General features: G+C 51.8%; 1 protein-coding gene across 1 annotated transcript; it reads left to right on the top strand.

Moving 5' to 3' along the window:
* The first annotated feature begins 1,713 nt into the window (after nucleotides 1-1,713).
* Nucleotides 1,714-25,666, top strand: XKR7 (XK related 7). The gene is made up of 3 exons (XM_030308982.1): nucleotides 1,714-2,300; nucleotides 22,988-23,190; nucleotides 24,453-25,666. The coding sequence occupies exons 1-3, from the start codon at nucleotides 1,714-1,716 to the stop codon at nucleotides 25,406-25,408; spliced, it is 1,746 nt and encodes a 581-aa protein (XP_030164842.1). The 3' UTR covers nucleotides 25,409-25,666.
* The last annotated feature ends 1,581 nt before the right edge of the window (nucleotides 25,667-27,247 follow it).

Below are 27,247 nucleotides of genomic sequence, written 5' to 3'. Positions count from 1 at the left end.
CTGCCTAAATCACATTGGGATTCAGACTCCCCTCCAGCCCAACCCACAAAAACTCCCACTAGTCTACACATGCCTGTGGATAGAGACTACTAGGTTTGAATCCAGCCTGGAAAACTCCTTTAATCCCTAACTCTTCCTTTTCTGTTTTCAGCTTTGGGCCACAGCTGGCACTCCAACCTCCTGAGCATTGCTGGGACCAAAACAGTCCCTGGACACAAAAGGGCTGCTGGGTTGCAGGACTGCAGATGGCTGCTCCTTGCTGACCCAGGGCAGCTGTTTGCCCTTCATCTTCCCTTCCCAGCTACTCCGAGGCAGGGTGGTCCTCAACCCTCCCTCCCACCTTGGGAGATAGCAAAGCCTACTCTGGAGCCAGATGATGGCTTGACCTTGTCTCTAGCACTTATTAACTGTGTGACTCTGAAGAAATGAATTAACTTCTCTGTGACTCAATTTCTTCATCTGTAAAATGGGAAGACAAAACGTAAACTACCTCACAAATTGTGAAGATAAAATGAGTTAGTAATTGTACAGTGATTCCGGTGTCTCAGGCAAAGAGAAACTGCTACATGAGTGTTTGTATATCCTGATATATCCAATTTGAGCAAAATTGGGGGTTGGGGGTGTGTGTGGGGGTATCCGGGATGTATGAGCAACCCTACCTCCTCTCCTAGATTACTGTTATATTCTCTCTTTGGCTTCTCCACCCCCAAGTTACTTCGCTTCTCTGGCTGCAAGGGCTTCTTTCCAAATCTTGACTTGATTGCATTTGTCTCCTGCTCAAATTTTGCGGTGGTTTCCCATTGCATCTTGGATAAAGTATATCTTCTGGACTTTTAGGATCTCATTCCTCAGAATTCTCCAGCCCCATTTTTCCAAGCTTTGCACCTCCCTGGATCTGTGGTCCAGACTTTCTTGACAATATGCCCTCCAATCTCAGGCCTGCAAGCCTTTGCACTGTCTCTTCCCTCCACCTGGTGTTTCCTCCCATTCCCTTCCCTCTGATGTTGCCCCCTTCCCTGCCCCTACTCTGCTAGGGTTGTAGCCAGGTGAAGGCATTCCCTGAGGGAGGGAAAGGGGAGAATGGGGAAAAGAAAACAACTCTCAGAGCTGCAATTTTCTCAGATTCAAAGACAATAAGAAAAGGGACCCTTCAAGATCAAAGATGGGAATGGAACAATATGTGAACACTCTGGAAACTAGGAAGTGGCTTGTTAGCATCCAGTGATTGCTAAAGAGTTACTGACGTTCCTGCCTAGGCACTCCCTTGCTTCCAAATCACTGGTCCCCCCTACTCTCCTCAGACCTAAGGCACCAAGGTAAACAGAGGATAAATGGAAGAGGAGAGGATGGAGAGGGAGGCGGTGAAGAAAAGAGGAAATAAGGAAGTGCAGTGGGGTGGGAGAGAGGCAGAAAGCCTGTGGCTGGGGCCCCACGCCTCTGAGGAAGGAAGGAGAGGATGACCTGGGATGCTCTCCACTCCCTTCCCCCTCTCCATTCCCAGGGGAACTGCCCCCATCCGGCCACAGCCCTGGCGGGGTGGGAGAGGGACGGGGGCGGCGCCGAGGGAAATGAATAATTGAAGTAGAGGGGAGGAGGAAGAAGAGGAGAGGAGGAAGACGAGAAGGCGGGAGCCTCCCGCACAGGGTCCTCCCCACTCCGCACCCCACCCCCTCCGCCGCCCGGAAGTCGCTCCCCGCCTCCTGCTCTACCAACATGGCCGCGAAGTCGGATGGAGCGGCGGCCGCGGCCGGCCCGGGGCCGGAGGGGGCGGCTGGAGGAGCCCGGGGTGGTGCAGGCGGGCGCGGGGAGGCGGCGGCGGCGGTGGCCGGGGGCCCTGGAGTGACCGGGGCGGGGGGCTCGGGGCCACGCTACGAGCTGCGAGACTGCTGCTGGGTGCTGTGCGCGTTGCTCGTGTTCTTCTCCGACGGCGCCACGGACCTGTGGCTGGCGGCCTCCTACTACCTGCAGGGTCAGCGCACCTACTTTGGCCTCACGTTGCTATTCGTGCTCCTGCCCTCGCTGGTGGTGCAGCTGCTCAGCTTCCGCTGGTTCGTCTACGACTACTCGGAGCCCGCGGGAGCCCCGGGACCCGCCGTCAGCACCAAGGACAGCGGCACCGGCGGGCCCTCCATCAGCACCAAGGACAGCGCCGCCGCCTTCCGGACCAAAGAAGGCAGCCCCCAGCTGGGTCCCGGGCCCGCGCCCTCCTCGGCCAGCGCCTACCGCCGCCGCTGCTGCCGCCTCTGCGTCTGGCTGCTGCAGACCCTCGTCCACCTCCTGCAGCTCGGCCAGGTCTGGAGGTAGGAGAAGCGCAGGTGGAGGGAGCTGAGCCCAAGGAGTGGGGGTGGCAAGGGGGCTCCCTGCCGCCCCAGCCCTGCTCTGACCTCTTCAGGTCCCCCTTGCGTCCTGACCTCCGCCCCGCCCCACCCTATTGCAGTTCTGATTTCTTCTCTGCCAGCTTCTCTTGCCCTCTACCCTCAAACACTGACCAACCTCAGTACCATCCTCTATGATCTGGCCATTGAGGGAGGAGGGGATGGGGCAAGAAGAGAGAAAAAGTGATCCTCAGGGGTGTGAATAAGGAGGGCCAGGGGCTGAAGGGTTATGAGAGGGAAGCTTGGAACAGGGCCCCAGGGCTCCCTCCAGCCTTGATCCACTCCTCTCTGCCTGAGTGCCAAGCCTCAGGTTAGGTAAGATCTCAGAAGTCCTTCCTTGCTCTCGAAGATTCTCAGTTTGGAATTGCAGTCCATTCCCAACCTCCCAGGAGAAACAGTCTGAGGCAGCTAAATGAATATCCCGCCCAAACTTTTTGGACTTCTGGTTAAGGGTGTGCTGGACCCTGCTGAGAAGCTGTCTTCTGTTTTCTAGGACTTCCCCAGTTGTCTCCCCTATCCCGACAGGGCCAAGGGGATTTAAGATCTTGAATCTGAGATTAAATGGCCACTAGCTGACCTTTAATCCCAGGACAGTAAAACAAAACTGAGGCTTTGTACAAGCAGCCCACTTCCAGGCTGTCTGCTGAGCTGAGCTAATTGGAGACAGGGGGAATTCTGAACCTGGGGTTCCCCTTGAATCAGAATCGCTCTGGTAGTGTAGGCTCTACTGTGCACTGACAGAATAAACTTGCCCACTTTATGGTCTTAGATAAACCTCCCTCCAAGCCTGTTTCCTCACCTGTGAAATGAGGGAGAATTCCTACTTATTTCATCTCATTGGTCTACCATCCCATTTTATTACCTGTTGGGATGGTAGGGTGAGAGAAAGTCTGTGTGAAGGCCTTGCAGACTGTAACATATTTTAGGGATGTAATAGATTGTCATGATCACAGATGTAGGGAGATCAAGGAAAAAGTCAAAGTCACTGTAGAGACGTAAGGGGTGATTACTGCTGTTGTTATATTTATTCTGCTACTTGTTAACACGTTCTGCCTAACTCAGAAGATTCAGTGCTGGGCTGAGGGTTGGAAACAGGACTCCCAGGGTTTGTCCCAGCTGCTCACTTGCTGTGTCACCCTTGTTGTGTTGCTGAGTCTCTCTCTGCCTTGGTTTCCCCATCCACGCCTTGCTGAGATGGTGTGTATTTTTCATTTAGCTTGCCCTGGGGGAAAAGGGAGGTGGAGCTCTAGCCACACAAGGTGGTGTTATTATTATTAGCTTGACACATAAAAATATTCATGTCTACATCCAGGAACTAATCTGCATTTATCATTCTGTGCCCGAGTGGACAGATGGTGATAGATATTTTTAGATTCTGAAATGGCAACTTCCTATTCTTGGTAGCCAAAGCTTCATCCCCCTTTCCCTTTAGCCTAAAATGGGCCAGCTGCCCCTCAACTCACTGGCTACCTCAAACCCCCTCCTCCCCTTGTTTAGAATCTACTTACAAGAAACAAATACTTCTTTCTTGAACATAAACTGAGATTCCCTCAAACAGGGCAAAAAATGACCATGGGGTAGGGGTGGGGTCTCAGGGAGAGTACCTAGAGATGGCTGAGGGTCCATTGAGCTCCATGGCTTCTCAGATAAAAGGGCTAACTATTTCCACTCTCCCTCATATGTAAAGTGAGGGGCTTGGGATGAGATGATTCTCCAGGGATGACAAACTAATGTCCCCAGGTTTGAATATGGCATACAAACGTGTTTTGTTTGGCTTGAATAGTATTTCAAAAACCAAGAGTTCTAGCTTTTCTTGGGGGGGGGGGAAGGGAATCCAACAGTATCAGGCCTATAGCCATGTATACAGGGTATATGTCTCCTGTTTGTCCAGCTCCATTCCCTTTGGTCACATCTGGACCATTTCACTTAGGCATTAGAGGCATGAGAGCCCTAATTTACAGTTCTGTAACAATTATTTTATTAAGCACTCACTTTGTGCCAAGCCCATTGGTTGCCTTTTTATCCGTTTCATCTCTTATATCCCTCCTAATAATCCTGGGATGTGGTGGTATTATTCCGACTTACCAGCTGAGGGAGTGGAGGCTCAGAAAGGGGGCATCCTTGCCCAAGGTCACACAGCTAAGCTGTAGTAGAGCTGGGACTCAGGACTCTCTGCCTTCAAAGCCTAAGTTCAATTTATCCATCCTGCAGTTCTGCCACGAAAGTGTCCCCCAAGCTCAAAGAATTATGAGTCTGAGATTCCAAGATTCCAGGAGATAGAAAGTCAGGGCTTCTGCTGCACTGAGATAAGAATGTGAAAGGAGGGGGAGGGAGTTGAACTATGTGGGTGAGGATGGGGAGACAGCTTGTATCGTGGGGAGAGTGCTGGACTTGGGGTGAGGAGATTAGGAAACCCACGTCTTCATCAGGGTTTGTAACTAGCTTGCTAGGTGACCTTGGGTGACACTCTTCCCACCTCTGGGCCTCAATTTCCCTGTATGTGGAATGAGAACATTAGATCTGATGACCTTAAGAGCCTTCCTTTTCTGGAATTTTGACTCTGGGACTAGTTACCAGAGCTAAAGCCTCTGGGCCCCTGTCCCAAAAGCTCTGGATTCTAAAATGGCTAAGTGTCTGGCTAAATGGAGGAAAACCCAGACAAGATAGAGAGAAGCCACTGGGGCTGGCATTCCTAGAAATTAAGCAACGTTGGCATATGTTTGCTTACCACGTGAAATGTTCCCACAATGAACATGCTCACTGTTCAGCAGGCCTTGGTGCAGATGTTCTGAGTGGTAGAACTTGGTGTAATGAGGAAGAGCCCTACAGGATCAAAGCTGGGAGGCTGGCCAGTCCACCTTCTGATCTCACACTCTCAATTCTGAATGAAATAATTTGAATTATAAAAATATCTTTCAACTCCTCAAGCTTATACAATGCTGAATCAAAAGTCTGAATACTTTAAGGAGCCAGGTAACACAGACTCGTATCGGTGCATGGCTTCACTTGATAAGGCTGGATTCTGTTTCCAAACAGCCCTGTGAAAATGGGTGTTACTATTATTTTAAACCCAAGATGGGGCTCTGAGGAGGAAGACGAGGGGAAGGAATTCATGGACACTGCACACGCACCATGACCCAATAGACTCCATATGAGGTGCTCCAGGCACAGGATCTCGTTCTACCCTGAAAGCTCCCCACTGGTGGCAATTGATATACCCAATCAGACAAGAAAGTAGGGCTCAGATGAAGTCAAATAACACATCCAAGGTCACCCACTGAGGAAGTAGGGGGAGCTGGGGTGTCAACCCAGCTGTGTCCAACAACTCCCAAGCCTAAGTCTTATCTCTGGCACCACACAGTGGCTGCATTGGAAGATCCCAGAGCAATGGCCCACATAAAGACAGATTGATCCCTTAGAAAATCAAATCCACTGGGGCGCCTGGGTGGCGCAGTCGGTTAAGCGTCCGACTTCAGCCAGGTCACGATCTCGCAGTCCGGGAGTTCGAGCCCCGCGTCAGGCTCTGGGCTGATGGCTCGGAGCCTGGAGCCTGTTTCTGATGCTGTGTCTCCCTCTCTCTCTGCCCCTCCCCCGTTCATGCTCTGTCTCTCTCTGTCCCAAAAATAAATAAAAAACGTTGAAAAAAAAATTTTTTAAAAAGAAAATCAAATCCAGATCCTTTGGTGGGACATGAAGCTGGCTGTGAGCTGGACAGCAACCTGTGTTTTCATCCCTCCCGGCCTCCTCAACGCCAACCCTCTGAGCTGTTAAGCCACTCAGGGTTGTTAAGCCAATTAAAGTCCTAACCCTGTCTTCCCTGACCCTGTGGGCAGCAGAGCGGTAGACCATGAATCCTGCTTTCCCTAATCTTGAACTCACTGGGCCCGAGCTTTGCCCAGATAAGCATAATTTGCTAAGCCAATTAGTGAGAGATGATCTGGCATAGATTCCTCTGAGGCTGTCAGGATCTGGGGACCCTAAAATGGGGAGGGAGAGGAGGGGGGCAGGCAGGCCTTTAGAGGGAAAGCCTTCCCTCTAATACTCTTTCTATGTCTAGGCCCCAGCACTGCTCCCTCTGCCTCCTCACAAACCCCGCACTCAAAAGAAGTTCTGAAATGAATGAGTAACCTACTGGGTGTGAAAGTCAGTCTCTGGGTCTTCTCTCTGGGAAGTTATATTCTTGGCTTAATGGTTAAGAGTACTGACTTTGGATTCAAATGTCCTCACTTCAAATCCTGACCCGTCTATCTGCTATATGTGATCGTGACAAGCTATATAATCTCTCTGTGCCTGAGTTTCATCCTTCATAATCTAAGGACCACCTCTTGGGTTCTTTCTAGGTTTAATATGACAACACATACCAAGGATTTAGCACACGGCTGGCCCCATTGTTAAGTATTCAGAACCATTGGAGGTGATTAGTGCCATCAGCCTGGGCTTTGTTTCCTGTGGACGGAGATTTGTTCACTTCACACTTAACCAGGGAGGGGCAAGAGGGCCTCAAAGGTACCTGTGCACTCAATCTATAGTTATTCATTCCACAATATTGCAGAGCACCTGCTATATACATGCTAGGAATAGAGTGGTGAATAAGACAAAGTCCCTGTTCTCATAGAGCTCAACAGTCTAACGGGAGAAACCGATAAGCAAGCAAAATAAAATATGGTAATACATTTTAAACAGAATATAAAATATAATGAGTCAAATAGTAAGTGCTATGGAAAAAGTGAAACAGTGCAGGGGGCTACAAAGTTCCAGGGAGGAGCGTTTGGCTCTTTGAGATAAGATGATCAGGGAAGGCCCCTGCAAGGAGGTGGCTTGTGGGCAGAGGGCAGAATGAGGTGAGGGTGAGCTGTGTGGAGGCCTTGGGAAGGATGTCCAGGGCAAAGGGAAAAAGAAGAGCCAGGAGAAGTCCTGTGTGGCTGAAGCAGAGAGTCGTGGGACCGTAGGAGATGATGGTGGACAGATCGGCAGGGGCGAGATCACACAGGGCTTCGAAGGCCACAGGAGGACTTGGTCTTTCATCCTGCATGAAGCGGGAGCCCCAGAGGATTTGAGCAGAAGAGGAATAGGGTCTTGACTTAAGTTTCACAATGTGTACTCTGGCTACTGGAAATAGACTGGAGGGTGGCCAGGGTAAGCCTGGAGACTGGTGAGGATCCCGCTCCATGATCCAGGTGAGGGGAGATGAAGGCTGGGCCAGGCTAGTGGGGGGGGGGTCTGTTTCAGGCCGAGTGGACAGGGTATCTTTCCCTCTTTTGTCAATTTCCCCACTGGGGCCAGAATGTTAATGGTTAAGAATTCGACTGTGGAATCAGCCATATCCCATGTTGGCCACTTTCTGTGATTTGGGGCAAACAGCATAACTGGTCTATGCCTTGATTTTCTCATCTGCAAAATGGATATTCTAATAACAGTACCTGTCATAGGTGGCTTTAGGGAATAAAATAATGTATACGTGGTGTTTAGCACAGTACCAGAAACACAGGAAGTGTGCAATTCTTCTTAGCCATTCCTATTTGTATTATTATCTATAAAGCCGGCCAGAGAGCGGATTCCATAATGGTTTCCAAACCGTTTCACTCCCTTCTCACCATCATTTCAACTGAAATCTCTGAAGTTCTCTTTTCTGATTATTTTGGTTACCTACCTAGGATTTGTTTTGACAGGACCCCTGCTGAACCGGGTTTACAACCCCCCTGAACTCAATGACTGTCCACAAGGTTCCTCCCTGCTCTGACTCTGCAGGGTTGTTCCAGCCCAGCCTCGCCACCTACCTCCCGGGAGACCCCTCTCCAGGAGGCGCTCCACCCCCCACCCCCTTCTCCCAGCCCATCCGCCTGCAACAGGCCATTAGAGCTGCTCCTAACAGACACAGCGGCGGCAGTTGGGCCCAGCGTCCCCTGTTTGATCTATAAAGACCACACAGGAGAAGCCCTGTGGGGAGGATGGAGGGCTGCCAGGAAATGGCTTTGAACCCCTGCAGCTGGGGCGAAGGTCCCCAGGGAGGAGAAGGAAGATGGGTTGGGATCTACTCTGGCCTTTCCATTCACCACCCAGCCTTTGTTAGGGTCTTGAAATTCCTCCCCTGGGAAATCCTATCAGCCTCCAGTTCCCTCCATCCCACCCATCCCCCTCCCGCTGCCTCCACCTGCAGCCGGAAGGACAGTTGAATGCTCAAATCTGACCTTGCCACCACTCCAGTCTAGATGCTTTAGTGGGGCATTAGGGCCCTTGACCTCTTGCCCTTTTCCCTCCTCACCCTCCGCCGCCCCCCCCCCCCACAAAAGCAAGCCACACGCTTTTTTTCTTCATGTCCCTGAGCAGCTGCCTGTAGTCCTTCTGGCAACACTCTGTCCCGTTCTCCTCCCAGTGAAATTCTGCACATCCTTAAAGGTGGGCTCCAATGGTGCCCTTTCTGAGAAGCTTTCCCTGAACAAACCCGTTCTGCCCTCAACCCTTCAGACCCCACCCCCCACTCTCTCACTCAGGCAAGTTGTTGTTTTTAAATCTAAAGTGGAAATTGTTTCGTTGTTTTGTCTGTCTATAAAGGAACTATATACTCTTGTTTAAACCTCAGGCAGCATAGAAAAGATATAAGGAAGACTCCCCTTCCCTCATTATCTTGGGGGGCAGAGAGGTGGGGTTACGAAAGATTTCCGCTTACTAAGTGGCTATTTCTTGTATTGCGTAAAGATTTTCTTTGGTTTTAATTAACCAAGAAATACATGTACACATTCACCTGTTTTTATACTTTTATTTAAAATTTTTAAATGTTTATTTATTTTTGAGAGAGATAGCGGGGGAGAGGCAGAGAGAGACACACACAGAGAGAGAATCAGAAGCAGGCTCCAGGCTCCGAGCTGTCAGCGCAGAGACCGATGCAGGGCTCGAACTCATGAGCCTCGAGATCATGACCTGAGTCGAAGTCAGACCCTTAACTGACTCAGCCACCCAGGCGCCCCTGAAAATTATAGTTACCTTATAGAAACTTCAATCAGATCATTCCACTTCACTACAATTCTGTCAAGTAGGGAGAGTGGTGATAAAGCGTAAGGACTGTGGAGCTCAAACTCTGGTTCTGCCATGTGTGAGCTAATGGGCCTTGGGCAAGACATTTAACCTCTCTCAGTTTCCTCATCTGTGAAGTAGGATAATAATGTCCCATGGCTAGACAAGTAGCCATTGTGAAGGCTTATTGCTAATATATGGAACATGCTTTGCCCAGGACTCAGCATACCATTAAGTGCTCAATTAGTGTTGGCATTATTGTCCCATATTACAGATGTGGAAATTGAGGCACAAAGAGGTAACAGCGTCCCAGTTAGTAAAGAGCAAAGCCACGGTTTAAAGTGATGCAGTGAGGCTCCCAAGTCTGCTAGTTAAGCGTATTCCTACAACACAACCAATCAAGGTTTGCTTTGGGAAGAGGGGGAAAAAATCAGAAAGATATTTTTAAGTTTTTATTTGAATATAAAGTACCTACTGTTAACATTCTGGGTTCTTCCTCTCAGACTTTCCCTCCAGGCACAATTACTCATTCCTCTGCAGCCTCACAGTCCTGATTCTATTCTGTTGTGATCGCCTGCCCACCTAGCTGGTTTTCCTACCAGATTACAAGCCTCTGAGGAGGTGAGGCCTTGCTCTTTCTTTCCTCCGTCCCCCATGGCGACTGGCCCAGAGCAGACCCTCAACTGCTGTGGGGGACCTTGCACCTGGCCAGCTTTGGCAAGGTCCCTAGCAGTTACTAGAACATGAGTCTGTCGAAGTAGGCTTTGTATCTGTGGCCGATGTGGGGGGCGCTAAGGCAGTGTGGGACCCCAGTATGGTTGTGGGCACAGTTGGGGTCTGCTAGGCCTATATCTGCAGGCTTCCACACTGTCAGTGGACAAATGCAGGCTAAGGGCAATGAATTTCTATTTGTATAAGATGTGATAGGAACAGCCCTGGGGCTAGGTTCCCAGAAGGATACAGGAATGCTGGCATGGCTGACTTCGGAGATGGATCCAGTAGGTCCTGAATAAATGTTTGTGCGAACTAAATGGATTCTTTGAAACAAGAACCTTGAGCAAGGCACTTCACTCCCTAGAGTTCAGTTACCCCATCTGTAAGTCCAGTTAGGGGCTCAAGAACACTGCCTGAATTCCCCGGGACTCGGACGAGAGGGCAGAGTAGCTGAGAGCTTGGAGTGCTGGTGGGCTCAGGGCTCCATGACTTCCTACTAGTGTGACCCCGGGCGAGTTGCTTCACCAGCCAGAACTCTAGTCTCATCTGTGAGGTGGGGATGGTGATAACATCCACTTCTTTAATTTTTTTGTAATGTTTATTTATTTTTGAGAGAGAGAGAGACACAGAGTGTGAGCAGGAGAGGGGCAGAGAGAGGGAGACGCGGAATCTGAAGCAGGCTCCAGGCTCTGAGCTGCCAGCACAGAGCCCAGCAAGGGGCTCGAACTCATGAACTGCGACATCATGACCTGAGCCGAAATGGGACGCTTAACTGACTGAGCCACCCAGGCACCCCTAACAGCATCCACCTCTTAAGGTTCTTGTAAAGATGTCCTGAGATAATATAAATGCACAGAGCTTTCACATTCTATATGCTCAGGAAATATTTACTGCAATCACTATTATTATTGGCCCAAGAAGCAGCCATCCCACTTGCTTAGTCACAAGATAGGGGGTAAAGGAGGGGCATCGGGAGTCCTAATGCGTGCTAACCCTCATCCACAGACAATCTTTCAAGGAAAGAGACTTTTCCTGTGGCGCCAGAGATAGTGTGAGGACAGATAACAACCCAAGGTCCAAGGGAGGTAGAATCTGTCTGAACAGGAGCAAGAACACCCTGACAATCAAGCTGTCCAGGAACTGAGTGGGCTGTTCCTGAGGGTGTGAATTCCCCGTCACCACACAAGTGCAGACAAGAGTGACTGACTTTGGCAGGGAAGCTGCAGCCGGGCCTCCTGCTCTGTTTGGAGGGTAAATTAGATGCTCTGTAAAGCCCCTTATGGTTTTAAGACTGTACAGATCGAACTTGGGGGCTTCGTGAGGCTTAACTGCCAGATCACAGGTTGCAAATCGGTGGCCCATGGGCAAATCCAGCCCGAGGATGTGTTTGTTTGGCCCACACAGTATTTTCTCCCTACTGCTCGATGAAACTGTTGATTATGGGAAAAAACATTTTTAAATATACAAAAGTAGAGGGAACAGGATAATGACCCCCCCACGTGCCACCACCCTGCTTCAACACTTAACTCATGGCCAACCTTGCTTTATCTAGGCCAGCAGCATCCAATAGAACTTTCTGCTGTGATGGAAATACTCTACATCGGCACTGTTCAATACAGTAGCCACTAGCCACGCATGACTATTGAGCATTTGAAGTGTGCTGGGTGTGACTGAGAAGAGGAATTTTAAATTTTATTTAACTTTAATTAATTTAAATTTCAATAACCATAAGCGGCTAGGGTTGGACACTCAGATGTTGGAGAACATAGGTCTAGACCCCACGCTGTCTCCTTCCCCTCCATGTTATTTTGAGGCAAATCTCAGACATCATATCACCACATCCACAAGTATTTCAGGACATCTCTAAAAAGACAGACTTTTTAAAAGTATAACTAAAATACCTAATACTGTTATCACACCTTTAAAAAGGAATAATAATTTCTTAAAAATTCATATGGTATTTTAAAAAATTAGTTGCCAACATCTCCAAGTTGGAATATTTTTTTTTTTGCATGAATATCCTAATTTCCATCTATTCTTGAAAAATTGCAATTCCATCCATACTGGGCTCACAGTCTCCCAGGGTAGCAGTCAGCTAGAGCTGTTCTGCTCTCTAGGCAAGGTAGCCATCTATCCTTCCCCAGAGTCCCCCATAATATCAGCTTGGTCTCTCTATAAGTTAGGGTCCCCCAGGCCAGGGACAGAAAGAAATGGTGCTTCCTCCCTGCCTGGGCCTCCAAGTACCTTCAGATGCCACCAGGAGACTGGACCCTAACCCCTGTGCCCCAGTGGCTCATGCCTTCCCAAATAGGGATGACTCTGCCCAAAGATATCAGGAAAAGAGAGAAATGGAGGGGAGGGGGCGGGCAAAGTGCCCTGGGCTAGAGTATAGGGTCCTGAGTTTTAGTCTCTGTTCTGCACGCATTTCACAGATGGGGAAAGTAAGGCTCAGACAGCGGAGGAGATCTGGCTGCACGCACACAGTAAAGGACAAACCAGGTGGGAAACCTCATCCCAAATGCTTTGCTGGAGAGGGGCTGCCTACTTCCTGCTGAGTGAAAAGATGAGCCGATAGCAGTGGGTGGGAGGGGAGAGGGTCTCAGCTTTTCAGCCAGAGCCTAAAATTAGTGGCAGGGAAGTGTTTGGCCTTAGCCCAGCAAAAAAAAAAAAAAAAAAAAAAAAAAAAAAAAAGAGAGAGAGAGAGAGAGAGAGAGGTGCTGTGACTCTGTAGAGGGCTGCTAAGGAGGAGGGAAACAGCCCAGCTCTCAGCACCATACGAACGGGAGCCAAACGTGTAAAATCACATTCTTTTCTGACATTTATGACTCATTTGGCTGCCAACCCCAGGAAGGTCCCATTTTGCATCCTTACAGGAGCGCTCAGCATTGAGGGGTAGGCAGATGGGGAGGGAGCCTCAGGGCCGTTCCAGAGCTTCCTGAGCCCCACCGCAGGTAAGGTGGCTGTTTAAGGGGGCCCCACTGTTTCCCAGAGAACCCAGAGACTGTAGCTGGGTCTGCAGGGCCTGACTCAGCCTGATCTGTGCCCTGATTTTGAGATGAGATGCAACTCTGATGCTTCTGGCTATTGACCTTGGGCCAGTCACTTTTGCAAGTGCCTGCTACTTGCGTCTGGAGTCCGTGCCCTTCTGTGGGGGCCACACTCAACTCTCACCTGTAACTCATCTCCCACCTTCTACCCTTGCCTCTCTCCCTTCTGCTCCCCACAGAGTGTTCCCTCTAAAATGCAGAAGTGCTGGCTAGCCCTACCCTTGCTCCCTTGTTTTAAACCTCTCCATGGCTCCATCACTCTTAAGATAAAGACCAAATGCTTCGCCAAGGCTCACCCCATCTCACACTTTCTCGCTTCCTTCTCTGAGCTCCAGCCCCTCGGATCACTCACTGCTTCCTTGCAACTCAGGATCTTTGCCCATGTTGTTCCTCTGCCAGAAATTTCCTTTGCTCCCTCTTTCACCTGGTTAATTCCTGTGCCTGCTTCAGATGATGGCTCAGCAGCCACCCCCCTCTGAAGCCACCTCTGACTGCCACACCTTACAGGGCCAGGCCCGATCTTCCTGTCCTAGAGCACAGAATCCTGTTTGGAGCATGTCTGGTACCCATGGAATGTTTGTCGTTACAAGTTTACATGATGATTTAAATAACGTCCAGGTCTCCTACGAGGCAATACCTGACATGGGCTGGGTCTGTCTTGCTCACGATCGTGTCCACCAACACTTTAGCAGAGTTTCTGGCGCTGCGTAGGTATTCACAAATGCAGGGTGAGTAAATGTCAAACCTCCTCTTTTCTGGAACTCCATTTCCGCATCTGGAAAATGGGAATCATGCCCATGAAATCTCACGGGTCTGCAATGAGGATTTTAGCAAAGTACATTCAGAAGGCCTCTCGATGAACGGGGGTTGTTTCTAAGACCCCCCAAAGAAGACCCTGCCTTATGCATTTTCCCCAAAGGGACTTCTCTGACCCTCTGCCTCCTGGGAATAGGTCCTGCCAGCCTAGGAATAGGTCTCAGGAATAGGTCCCAGACACGAAACTGGAAACCACAAGGCTTCCTCTTCCTGCTGAGGCGTCCGAGTCAGGCAACTCCTAAAACCTCCCATAGGTCAAGTGCCCAGAACTGGGCTGGGAATTTTATGCTTATCACCACTTTCTGATTTCATAGCTACTCTGTAAAATGGGCATTGAGCTGAGGGAAGCAACTTGTCCAAGGCTACACAGACCGTAAATGATAGATCCAGAATCTGAACCTGGGTCTCCCTGACTCCCAAGCTTGGGTTCTTTCTCTCTGCACTTGACCGCCTTTACTTGGGAAGCTTATTAAGTAGATTTTATAAAGTACATTCACAGGGGGCCTGGCTGGCTCAATTGGTAAAGTGTGTGATTCTTGGTATCAGGGTCATGAGTTCGAGCCCCACATTGGGCATGGAGCCTACTTTAAAAAATTATATAACAATTTCATAATTAATATAAATATAATAATATAATACAATAATTATATTTAATTATATATAATATATAATGTAATCATTATATAATATATTCATATAACATACGAATATATAATATAATAATTAGTTATAATTATTATATATTCGTATATGTTACAACATATGAATATATAACATATATAATTAATTATAATTATTATATTATATATTCATATATGTTATATGAATATATTATATAATTATTACATTATATATTATATATAATTATAATTATATATATAAAGTACATAATATATAAGGTACATTTACACATTCACTCTTTCAAGAAACAAACATATATTGAACATTAACTCTCTGCCAGGCAATAGGGACGTAGCCAAAAACAGGACAACCATGGTCCCCACCATCAGAGAGAGACAGGCAGCAAATATGTAAGCAAGAAATTTGACCATTTCAAATTGTGATATGTGTCATTAAGAAAAGAAATCAGGGGTGCCTGGATGGCTCAGTGGATAAGCGTCTGACTCCTGGTCATGATCTCAGGGTTCACGAGACCGAGCCCCGTGCTGTCAGAGCAAAGCCCACTTGGGATTTTCTCTCTCCCTCTTTCTCTGCCCCTCCCCCACTAGTGTTTTCTCTCTCTCTCTCTCTCTCTCTCTCTCTCTCAAAATAAATAAATAAATAAATAAACTTTAAAAAAAGAAAACAGTGACAGGACAGAAAGTGGCCAAGGGGTGGGTAGAAATGCTCTGGAAGTGGGGTGAGGGGGATCTGGGGAGGTGACACTGAGCTATGGAAAAGACTGAGAATGAAGCCCCTGTCCAGGCAGAGGTCCTGAGGCTGGAATGGGCTTGGGGTATTCAGGAAGCAGCTGGAGAGGCATGAGAGGGGAAGGTGGAGGCAGATGAGCTCTCCAAGGTGGACAAACCTGGATCACACGAGGCCTCGAAGGTCATGGTGAGGATTTTATTCTAAGATAGTAGGGTGTGGCACGACCTGATCAGAATTTCACAGGACCCCTCAGGCAGCTGTGTTAAAAATAAGCTCAGAGGGCAGAGAAGGAAGGAAGGAAGGAAGGAAGGAAGGAAGGAAGGAAGGAAGGAAGGAAGGAAGGAAAAAGAAAGAGAGAGAGAGAGAGAGAGAGAGAAAGAAAGAAAGAAAGAGAGAAAGAAAGAAAGAAAGAAAAAGAAAAAGAAAGAGACCTCAGCTACCGCTTGGCGTTCAGGGGCCTGCACTAGAATGGTGCCCCCTGGTGGAAGGAAGTGCTTCAAGACACTGCTGTTGGGCCCTGTTACCAGAACTGGATGGGTGGGCTGTGAGCCTGATGACTACCCGCTGTGGTAGGCAAGAATCTGGTTACTAGGGCCCATTTTTCAGTGGAGACTGAGGTCCCCAGAGGGGTTAGACTTTCTCAGAAAGTCCAGTGAAGGACTGAGCCTGAGTCCTCTGACTCCAATTACCAGTGTCCTACCTCCTCCTGTTTGCTCTGAACACTTGTCATTCAGTCAAAGCTTTTAGGTCCATCCCTGTCCAACACGGGTCTTCCCTGGCAGCCATACTGCACAGCCTCCAGGGAACCGAATCACCTCCGAGGCAGGGGCCCATGGAGAGCCAAGTCGGAGTCCTAGGTCTGGCACTAACCTGCCGTGTGACTTATACAAGCCCCACTCCCTTTCTGGGTCTCCGTTTCTTCATCTGCAAGACGTGCATAATAACAGCACCCACCTCAAAGATCTGCCGTGAGGAACAGACAGTCTATAAAACAAGGCTTTGCGTGCAGTTGGCGCTCAATAAATGTGAGCTATTATCGTTATTATTAACACCTGCACGCTGTCCCCCTACACACCTACAGAACAGTCACGGGCTCCGCTCGGGTGGGGTTCCTGCTCCTTCCCATCAGCTCCACCGGCTCACCTTCCAGAATCTGCAGGCCTGGCCCGTGTGGGAGACCAGAGAGCCAGCCATGTGGGGGGGTGGTTCCTGGATGGAGCCCGAGTGGGGGAGCCGCTGGAAGCTGCTGTGTTTTTGGCCCGGAGCCGTGAGGGGGAGTGGAAAGGGGCGAGAACACACACTCAGAAACGCCGAGACCGACAGATGGAGGAGCTGAGGACGTGAGAGACGCAGACAGACAGAAAGAGACCCAGAGTCGGGAAAGGAGGAGCAGGCAGGGGAGGACGGCAGGAACACTGGCAGTCATGCCGAGCCACGAGCTGAGCAACAGACCACCAGATGGACCAGGCAGCCGAGAGACTGAAAGACAGACAGACAGAACAACAGGCAGACCCAGGATCCTAGAAACAGACAGACAGACAGAAAGGCAGGTGCGGTATCCAAAGGGACAGACAAGCCATCCTGACTTCTAATGGACACACAGACGGATGTTCCCAGCCTCCAAGAGCAGACAGATAGGCTGACCCAGGACCCTAAGGTCAGTCTGACTAACAGAGGAACATAGTATGTGAGAGGCAGCGTGACCCGTAGTCTAAGGGACAGACAGGTGGGTTGACCCAGGGTCCCAGGGTGAGACTCACTAACAGATTGACTGACTGACTGACTGACAGTAACTGAAGAAAAGATAAATAAATAGGCTAACCCCGCAGTCAAGGGATAGACACGACAACAGGCTGATCTGAGTCACAGACAGAGACAAGGCCCCGGACCTGATCTGAGGGCAGACAAAAGGATGGGTCCAAGCTGGCCATCTGCATGGAGACTGAGGCCCAGGCCAGAAATCCTGGCCACCACGAGAGACTCCGGGGATACAAGAACGAAAAACAGGAGAGAGACAGAGTGACCCAGACACTGGGCCCGGGAGCCTCCTGGCTTCTCAGGGACATGAGATCCCTTCATCCTTCCTCCTCCCTTCTGCCCATTGAGGAGAAGCTCCCAGGTCTGGGGGACACTGGGAGGTTCCTGGGTCACAATGGCAACCAGACCCAGGAAGCAGGGAATGAGCTCCATCCACTTCTGGATCCTGCTGCCTGCTCTCAGAGGCAATGGGGTCTAGAAGAGAGAGCTTTTTGCATATCTGAGCAAGCGATTTCATTGCCTACCTGCTGGCTTCTCTCTTCTCTAGGGTGGGGTGGGTTTCCCCCCACCCAGCCCCACTCTCAACGATACACACTTACCTGCTCTGCCAATTCCTCCCAGACAGGCTTCTTCTTCTCGGACACAAAATGGGCAGCCAGCAAATTAATCCAAAAGAGACCTCTGAGCACCCGTTTCCACACTGTAAAATGGGTGATGGTAAACCTGTTAGGTTTCGGTTCACACCGGTCTCGGCAGTTTAAGTCAGTGTTGTGTGGGGCCCAACCACGCTAAGAAATATCAGGGAAGCCTTCCTGGAGGAGGAAGGACAGGAATGAGTCGGTGAGGACAGGAGTTGCCCACAAGGTGTTCTGGCAATAAGAAAACTCAGGCGAAGGAGCCCCAGGGCCTCTGAGGTCAGCAGAAAGATGCACGCGAACACTCTCTCACCTTTATTCACTCAACAAATATTTATTGAGCACCTACTACAGGTACTAATGCTGAGGAGACAGTGGTGCCCAAGACAGAGTCCCTACCGTCATAGAGCCCAGTGGTAAAACAGAACGTAAATGTGTCAAGTAATAAACAAGATTGTTTGATAGGCTATATTAAGATCAGACAGGGCAATGCGAGTGATGAGACTGGGGTGGGGAGGGCAGAGGGCCCACAGGGGATGGCTGACCCGGGAGGCCTCTCTGACAAAGTGACACGGGAGCCGGTGAGGACCGAGGACCCAGGACCCAGCCACGGAAGGGTCTGGAGACGGATGTTCCAGTCAGAGCAAGTAGTAAGTGCAAAGGTCCTGAGTCAGGAACAAGTTCGGCCCGGTTTGAGGAACCTCCAGGGCATCTGGAATGCTGGCTGAGGAGAGAACGAGGAGAGAAAGAGGCCGGGCCAGATGGTTTAGGGCCCACAAGCCAAGGGAAAACCACTGGACTTTATCCTAAGTGTGATGGGAGGCCCTTGGGAGGTTTTGAGACGGGGAATGATGTGATCTGACTGGTTTTTAAAGTATTCCAACAGTTGCCACGTGGAGAGTGGACTACAGGGGGCAGGAGAAGTCAGGGAACCCACGGAGAAGGCAAAAGATGATGGTGGCCTGGACCAGGGTGGTGGCAGTAGAAAGGATGGATGGACCGGGGATGCCTTTTGTTGAGACCAGATGCACCCCCAGACCCCACCCCCAGGTTGGATTCCTTTCCCTGAGATGGGGTGTCCTTTTCTGTGGGTGGTGTTGGTCCCATTTGTGGTGAAAATCAACTTCTTCCAACTTCCCTTCAAATAGGGTGGAGCAGGGTGGGCTTCCCAGAAGAGGTTTCAGGAGAGGCTGCTCGGTGATCGGGAGGAGCCAGAGGCCCCCACCTAACATGTGCTCCCTCTCTCTGTGCACACCCACCCCTCTTAGTGTAGAAATTATTTTCAAACCCATCACCTCATTCAATGTTCACAACCAAGACGGAAATGAGGCTCAGAGAGGCAAAGAGACTGCCCAAGGCCACACAGCATCCAGATCAGGGCTGGGAGGCAAACGCACAAGCCCAGCATTTTGCCACCTTGCCTTTCTGATCCCCACCCCAGGGGCTGTGACACAGGCAGGATGGTGAGTGCTGGCCCCCTTAAAGAAGGTAAAACTGAGGCGCAGGGAAATTAGGTGGCATGTCCTGGGCAGGGCTGTTTTAAAACCTTGGTGGGCCCCACATCTATCAAGCATATTAAAATGCAGCTACATCAAACACCAAATGTAAATTATATATAACCAGATAAGAGCCAAATTGCAGGCAACTGGCTGATATCGTGTTCTGTTTTGCAGACATTTAATTAAACATTTATTAATTTTGATTCTGCAGTTTTTCCCTGTGTTTTAGAGCCAATTTTTTTTTCCAGGCCTCCAACGTTTTCCTAGGCTCATGAAAACCTCACAGGCCCTTGGCAGCGAGTGTTTAGTGATGGCTGAAAGGAACAGCCACGCTTTGGGGTCCTGTTGCCAAAAGGGGCAGAGTGAGGTTGTACCCACGTCCGCTCATCCCCAGAATGCAGCAGGGTCTTTCCACACTCCCTGCCCAACACCACATTTTTGGGAATCAGAGGCCTCCTTCCTTCCCCTCTCCCTTCCTTGCTCGGCCCACAGTAGCCCTGGGCTGGGTGAGCCCTTTGTCTGCGGTTATCTGGGACGAGGGGCCTTGGGAGCTGGCAGGGGAGGGGGCAGGAGGGGGCAGGGAGGTGGGAGGCAGCCTGTCAGGTGGTGAAGGATGCTGGCTGGGCGAGGGCCTCCCTCATGCTGACCCGGGCCAGGAAACAGATGGTCCTCAGCCTGAGAGAAACTTCCAGGGTGTCGCCCTCCCCCAACTCCCCAGGCCCCTTCATGTTGGACCAGCTGGTCTCTCCTCTCTGTTCAAAGCCAGAGCCACAGGAATAGGGAAGGGAATAGGTCTGGGAGAAGATGGAGGCTGGGGAAGGTGGTCTGTGCTCTGGGCTCCCCAGAAGCTCTGGAGGCCATCTTGGTCTCTCCCATAGCCCCCATCCCCCACACCTAGCCATCTCTCCTCTGCTCTCTGCCCCTCCTCTGTGCCCTGCCTTTGCTCAGCCTGTCATCTCAGGCCTGGACCAAACCCCAGCCTCTCCTGGCTTTCCTCCAAGCCAGCCTCCAGAGCGAGCTTTCTAAGCCAGCAAACCGATCACATCACCCTGACTGTGGGATAGAATTCAGATTTAAAATAAAATATGAACCTTTCAGTCTGGAATTTGATGCCCTTCACAATTTGAGTTCCCTTCCGGCCCCAGCAAACCACTGGCCGTTCCCCTAAAAGGCCATGCCCTCTCATGCCTCTATGCTTTTGCCTCGGCCGTTTCTTCTGCCTGGAATGCCTTTCTGCCTCCTGTGTGCCTTCAAATCCTACCCATGCTTTAAAACTGAGATGAAATGTTTCTTCTTTGAGAAGTCTTCCCTGATCTCCTCTCCGCCCAAGCTAAAGTTACCCATCTCTTCTCTGGGCTCCCAAGCATCTTAGAGCATCTACTTCAGATCTTATCTTATCTGTGTCCCTTGGGCACAGGGCCTGGCACATAACAAGCGATCAAAATATACTTGGTAAGTGAATGAATGATTCTGGCTGAAGGGATCCTTAAGTGGTGGGGAAGGCAGGGGCCCAGAGGATGGAAGGCATAGGGAAACAAATTTCTGCTCATCAGAAGAAACACAATCCAGTCCTGAAGGTGCTCAGAAGGCAAGGGCCCTGCCTTAAGAGGTAGGGACTCCCCATCCTGGGGAGCGTGCAAGCAGAAGGTGTAAACACACGAGGCTGGGAATTGCCGAAGGAGTTCTAGCATTGGATGGGGGAGTTAGACTGAGGGCCTTTGCATTTGTTCAGTCCACTTCTGAGGGACCAGCCCTCTTCCCCTTCCCAGCTGCTGGTCCTACACTGCGTCATGTTGAAGGTGTGTCTACACCATTGATTGGTGCTGGGAAGACCCAGGGATGGGGAGGAGAGCCTTGAATGGGATGTTTCTGGCCACATTTTGGGGAAGGAGGTTTGAGTCCCAGAACATTAGCTCTAAAAGGATCTCCAGAGTCATCAAGCCCATCCTTCTTGTTGGTAGATAGGGAAACTGAGGTTCAGGGAGGGCCACACCATTCCTATAACTGGGATACTCATTTTGGGAAACTCTGGGTATCAGCTGATACCAAATTCCAGGGGGTACCATGATTCTCCTCGTGGGCTGGCAACACACAGTTGAATACAGTTGGTCCCCAGGTTCCCAAACAACATGTTAAAAATGCCAGCACTTCACATCTGGGAGGAGACCCCCAAATATCTGGTTCCTCAATTTCAGATTCAAGTGATAGGATCACTGAATCTGTGTTGGGATTTTCTCCCCTGATTTCTGGAGAGATAACTTCTAGAAGAGCACTCTCTGATTTCAGCAAAGGGTGTGCCTGCCCCATGAATCAGAGAATTGAGGGGCTTGGGGGCCAGGGTCTATGGCTGCAACAACCCAGGGCAGAGCTTCTAGGCAAAGAACAAGGGCAGAGAAGGAAAAGCACATCCAGAGATCTGGATGGCAGGCCCCTCCCTTCTCATCCTACACGGGCAGTGCACTTCATAGGTGCAGAGTATATTCTCATCCATTTCATTCTCACAGCCACTCTGGGAGGGATTCACTAGGGCTCAGAGAGGGTCTGGCTCAAGACCACACGGTAAATGAGAAGCAAAGTCGGAACCTGCACTCAGGACTTCAGGATCCTGCCCATACCCCCTACTGGGTTACCAGAGTTCCGTTTAATTAAACAAACTTCTAACATAAAAACAAACAAAACCTTGCAATTATGCATGCATTCATTCTTTGAGCCCACACAGATTGAGCACCTACTGTGTGCTAAGAACTGAGGGTACAGCAGTTAGCAAGCTGACCTAGTGATCCTCATAGAGTTCTCAGCCTGGGGGAGATGGGCGCATAACCTGGCAGTTGCAACCCACTGTGGGTTAGACAGAAGCCCGGGAGAGGTCCCTACCCCTAGTAGAAAGTGGTTAGCAGAGGCTTCCTGGAAAAGGTCATGTTTAAGGGCTGTGCCTTGGAAGAAAAGCAGGAGTTGCCAGGTTTGGGGCTGGAGTGGGGTTGGAGGACCCGGACGGGTGTTCCAGGCAGAGGGAACAGCAGGTGCAAAAGCCCAGCAGTGAGGGAGAACATGGAGAGTTGGGGTCTGTGACCTGCACAGGGCAGTTGGAGCCATGACGTTTGTTGGGAGAAATAGCTCAAGAAGGAAGCAGCAAAGTCTCGTGCCAGGGGATCTATGAGCAGCTTCCCTGTGCCCTGTGGGGAAAAACTGGCCACTTAGAGGTGGGGTTGGGCAACAGGCCCGGAAGCTGGGGGTTGACACCAGAGAGTGTTCCTGAAGGAACCAGGCTGCTTGGGTTTGAATCCCGGTTCCACTGCTTCCTAGCTGTGTGACCTTGGACAAGTGGCATACCTCTCCAGGCCTCAAGTTTCCTCATGCGTAAAATGAGGGCAATCACGAGGCTACTAGAACCTCAGTGCACTGTGAAGTGTCAGGAATCCTGCAAAGAAAGCGGGCCCCGGGAGCAGAAATGAAGGTGAGAAGGCTGAATCAAGGGCTTACTTTGTGCCAAGCGCTTTAAGCTAATGAGCGCGCATTCGGGGTCCCCCGACGACAGCCTGGGGAGGCGATCCTTGCGATATGTCCAGGCCACGGCCGAGGAAACAGGTTGGGCTGGGCGCTACTTTACAGAGGGCACAGGGCGCGCTTGCGCCGGGCGCTGGCCTCGCGGCCCGGGGAGGGCGGGGGCGGGGGGCGAGTTGGGAGCCGAGACCCGGACGAGTGCGCGCGGGGCGGTGAGGGGGGAGGCGGGTGTTGGCCTGAGCACGGCGTCCCTCCCGCAGGTACCTGCGCGCCATGTACCTGGGGCTGCAGAGCCGCTGGCGCGGAGAGCGGCTGCGGCGCCACTTCTACTGGCGGATGCTGTTCGAGAGCGCCGACGTGAGCATGCTGCGCCTGCTGGAGACCTTTCTGCGCAGCGCGCCGCAGCTGGTGCTGCAGCTCAGCCTCCTGGTGCACCGCGGCGGCGAGCCGGACCTGCTGCCCGGTGAGCCCCGCCCCGCCCCGCCCCCGCCCCCGCCTCCGCCTGGGGCTCGCTCATCCTCCGTAGTCTGCTTGCCCCCCTCCTTCCTAGCACCCCCACTCCTGCCCACCCTCGGGGATTTGGAGGCCCCGCCCCTGCTACTCTCACCACCCACCAGGCCTCTGGAGACCCCCCATGTCCCTTCCACCGGCCCGCTTACCCTCCGTGTTGGGAGAGGCCTGGCTCCACCTCCTCGCCTCCCCTTGGCACCCCTGGGTGCTGCCCGCTCTCGCCCTCCTCCCCTTCCTCCTTGCCAGGGCAGAGCAGACCCCATTTCTGCTAAGTCCAGAGAGGCCCTTGACCCCATCACCACACCTCGGGCCCTTTCTGGAGTTCCCTGCCCTTCATTCCCGGACGTGTCCTGATCCCAGATTGCATTTCTGGGGGACCCTCCTGACTCACAGACCTGCTCAGTCACCCTCAGTCTCCAGAGAGTCTGTTTACTTACCCCCTCACTGGCCTTCACTCCCTGGGGACCCCTCCCAGGCTTACCTGGTCCCCAGGTGCTCACCACCAACCTTGCCCCTTCCCTAACTCTCACAGACCAGGCCAACCTTTGTTGTCAGACAAAAACCACATCCGGGCAGCACCCCCGTGCTCCTCCCACCCAGACACTGTCCATCCCATTTTCAATGACCTAAAAGATTCTATCACCACCCTCAGGCCCCTGGGAACCCCTTGCCTAGGATACTGTGCCCCAATCAAAACTTCCCACTGCAGATTTCTTCCCGTGCCCTCAGCTGTGCTTAGCTTGGACACCCCTCGACATACCCCAGCTTCACCCTGGTGGCCTATAGCTACTAATAGTCCCCTCCTGGCTCCTTCATGCCCTAATCGTGACCCCCCCCAACTCTTCACTTCCCTTTTCACTCCCAGAATCCTGGACCCTAATTTCCCACCCTTCCACCAAGACTCCTGAATCCTGATATCCCTATTCTAGAGACCTGGCCCTGACCTTTATGGAGACCAAAGTCACCCACCTTCCCTCCCCCTTTATGCTCCCACTCCTCCAGAAGTACCCAGCCCCATCTGCTCTACCTGCCCCCATCACTGCTCTTGAAGGCCACCCACCCGGACCCTCCCCACAGCCCTCCTGATTTATAGACCCTTCCCCTCACACCTCCTCGGAACCCAGCTCCTGACCCAGAACCCTCCCCCCTCTCCCCACACCCCAACCCGGACCCACCCCTAACCCAGCCCGCCCTGCCCTCACCCTGTCTCTGCAGCCCTGTCCACCTCCGCCTCGCTCGTGTCCCTGGCCTGGACGCTGGCCTCCTACCAGAAGGTGCTGAGGGACTCACGGGACGACAAGCGGCCACTGTCCTACAAGGGCGCTGTGGCCCAGGTGCTGTGGCACCTGTTCACCATCGCTGCTCGCAGTCTGGCCTTCGCGCTCTTTGCCAGCGTCTACAAGCTCTACTTCGGCATCTTTATCGTGGCCCACTGGTGCGTCATGACCTTCTGGGTCATCCAGGGCGAGACGGACTTCTGCATGTCCAAGTGGGAGGAGATCATCTACAACATGGTGGTGGGCATCATCTACATCTTCTGCTGGTTCAATGTCAAGGAGGGCCGCAGCCGCCGCCGCATGACCCTCTACTACTGCATCGTCCTGCTTGAGAACGCTGCGCTCACTGGCTTCTGGTACTCCAGCCGCAACTTCTCCACCGACTTCCACTCACTCATCCTGGTCTGCGTGGTGGCCTCCAGCTTCGCGCTGGGCATATTCTTCATGTGTGTCTACTACTGCCTCCTGCACCCCAACGGGCCCATGCTGGGTCCCCAGATGCCTGGCTGCATCTGCCCTGAGGCCCCAGGACCCTGTGGCCCACCGGCCGACGCTGTCACAAGCCCCCCAAGGTCCCTGCCGAGGACTACAGGCACTGAGCGGGATGGGGTCTCCGCGGGGGGCGAGCGTGCAGGGACCCCCACGCCACCTGTCTTCCAGGTGCGGCCTGGCTTGCCTCCCACACCAGTGCCCCGTACCTTGCGGACAGAGGGGCCTGTCATTCGGATCGACCTGCCCCGTAAGAAGTACCCTGCATGGGATGCTCATTTTATTGACCGCCGGCTCCGGAAGACTATTCTGGCGCTGGAGTATTCGTCTCCTGCCACTCCCCGGTTGCAGTACCGGAGCGTGGGGACCTCCCAGGAGTTGCTGGAGTATGAGACCACGGTGTAAGCCACAGTCTCCCCCACGAAGAGGGACAGGCTTGGCCGACCCCACATCGACCACAGTGTTGAGCCTGGAATTTCAGGGCCACCCAGCTACAGGGGTGTGGATCTGTTGGTCCAAGTGTAGAGTGGCCCTGACCTTTATGGAGAAAGAACCATGGGTTCTTTCTGGGGAGGGGGCAGCCTTGTGGAGGCCCCAGCCCTAGGCCTGTTTGCAGCCCTGTGGCCCATCTCCTAAACTCCCCTGAACCGGGGCCCAGGGAATCAACTGGTGCTACACTCCTCATTAGCTGCCCCGCTTCCAAGGAGGCCTCCGTGCCACGTTGGGTGCCAGGGGCACCACAGCCTCTCCCCTGCCTGGAGTCACCCACATGTCGCTCCTGGTGGACCTGCCAGAGAAAGGGCACCGTCTGGGGTCCGTGACCTAGGCCCTGTGCTCCTCAGGGGGTGTTGGGGGTGGGCTACTTCTCTGGAGAGAGGAGATCTCTGAGCAGGACGGAGGAGGCCGTGGAAGATGTGAGGGAAGGTTGAACGTCTGGTGGACAAGGCTGGTGTAGCTCCTGTGGGGTCTGAGGTCCGGAGCCTGGACAAAAGGGGGCTTAAAAGAGGGAGCTGGGGTGGGGGCTGACAGGAAGAAGAACCCTGAGACAACTGAGGGGGTCCAAGCCAGCAGAAGCATGAAGGGATAGCAGGTTGGGGGGAGGGGAACCCTCAATGCACAGCATAGAGAATGTTTCCAAGGTGAACTCATCAGGAGACACCCTTTGTTATGGGCTCTGTTATGGATGAGGTTCCAGAAACCTCAGGTGAAACGTTTCAAGGAGCCATTGTTTGTTCTAGATGAGTATCTAGAACATTTCTTCTAGATAAAAGTCTTGAATACAACAGATACTCTGTCTGGTGAGGTCCTAGCACACTTAGCAGGGGAATTGTTCTAGAGAGACATTCTTAATTCTGGATTAAGTTTTCAAGCACTTAGCTGATAAAATGTCCTAAGGAGTCATTCTGATCTGGATTCTGTGATGAGGGTGAGGGCACTGGAGCCCTGCTACTCTGCTCTGGGGGATTCTGGCTCCTGCCAAGGTGGTGGGGGAGGGGGCTCTAGAATCCCATGTGAGTGGAATATTCTAGGAACGGGTACTCCAGTTCTAGATCTCTGGGATTTATAGGAGTTCTATGCCCCATCCACCTTGGTCCACAGCCATCTTCCCCAGAGGAAATTGTCCTCACAACCCTTGAGACATTTCAACTGCCAACTGGTTTCCAGCTGGAAAAAAATTAGCTCTGGGGACATGACATAAATCTTGGCTCTCAGCCGCCCTGCAGATGTAGCTCCTTGGGATGTCAGTTTTCCAGCTGACTTGTTTTGCCTCAGATCTGACAACTCCCTAGGACCTGCAGTCCATTCCTGCATATCCTGGGTGCCCATGGGACCACTTGCCCTTGGCCCCTCCTCTCTAGCTGGGGCAGCCAGTCCTGGATAGGGTGGGGGAGTGTGGGAGCAGAGAAGTAGGCAGTTCTGTGGGCTGAGGGGACGGAGCCTCTAAGCAGAGCTTGGAACCCCCACTACCATGTCCCCACCCCCCCCCCATGCCAGCTAAGGTGTGTTCAATGCAAGGGCACAGCAGGCGATATTAAGGACAGATGCAGACCGGGGCTGGGGGTGAGGGGGTGCATGAGAATCCTAGACTATGCAAATTAGAGAGGCATTTTGCCCTCTCTGGTTCAGCCTCTCTCGGCTTATAAATGGGAAACTGAGGCCCAGAGTGGCAGCTTAGCCCCACAGGTCCCAGACTCCTGCTGTCCCTTCAGATAGTGATTAGTGAGGGTGAATTTGCTGAGGATA

The sequence above is a fragment of the Lynx canadensis genome, chromosome A3 (genome assembly GCF_007474595.2).
Source record: "Lynx canadensis isolate LIC74 chromosome A3, mLynCan4.pri.v2, whole genome shotgun sequence".
NCBI classification, from domain to species: Eukaryota; Metazoa; Chordata; class Mammalia; order Carnivora; family Felidae; genus Lynx; species Lynx canadensis.
The sequence above is the reverse complement of the archived record's forward strand: the minus strand, read 5'-3'. Positions and strand labels throughout refer to the sequence as shown.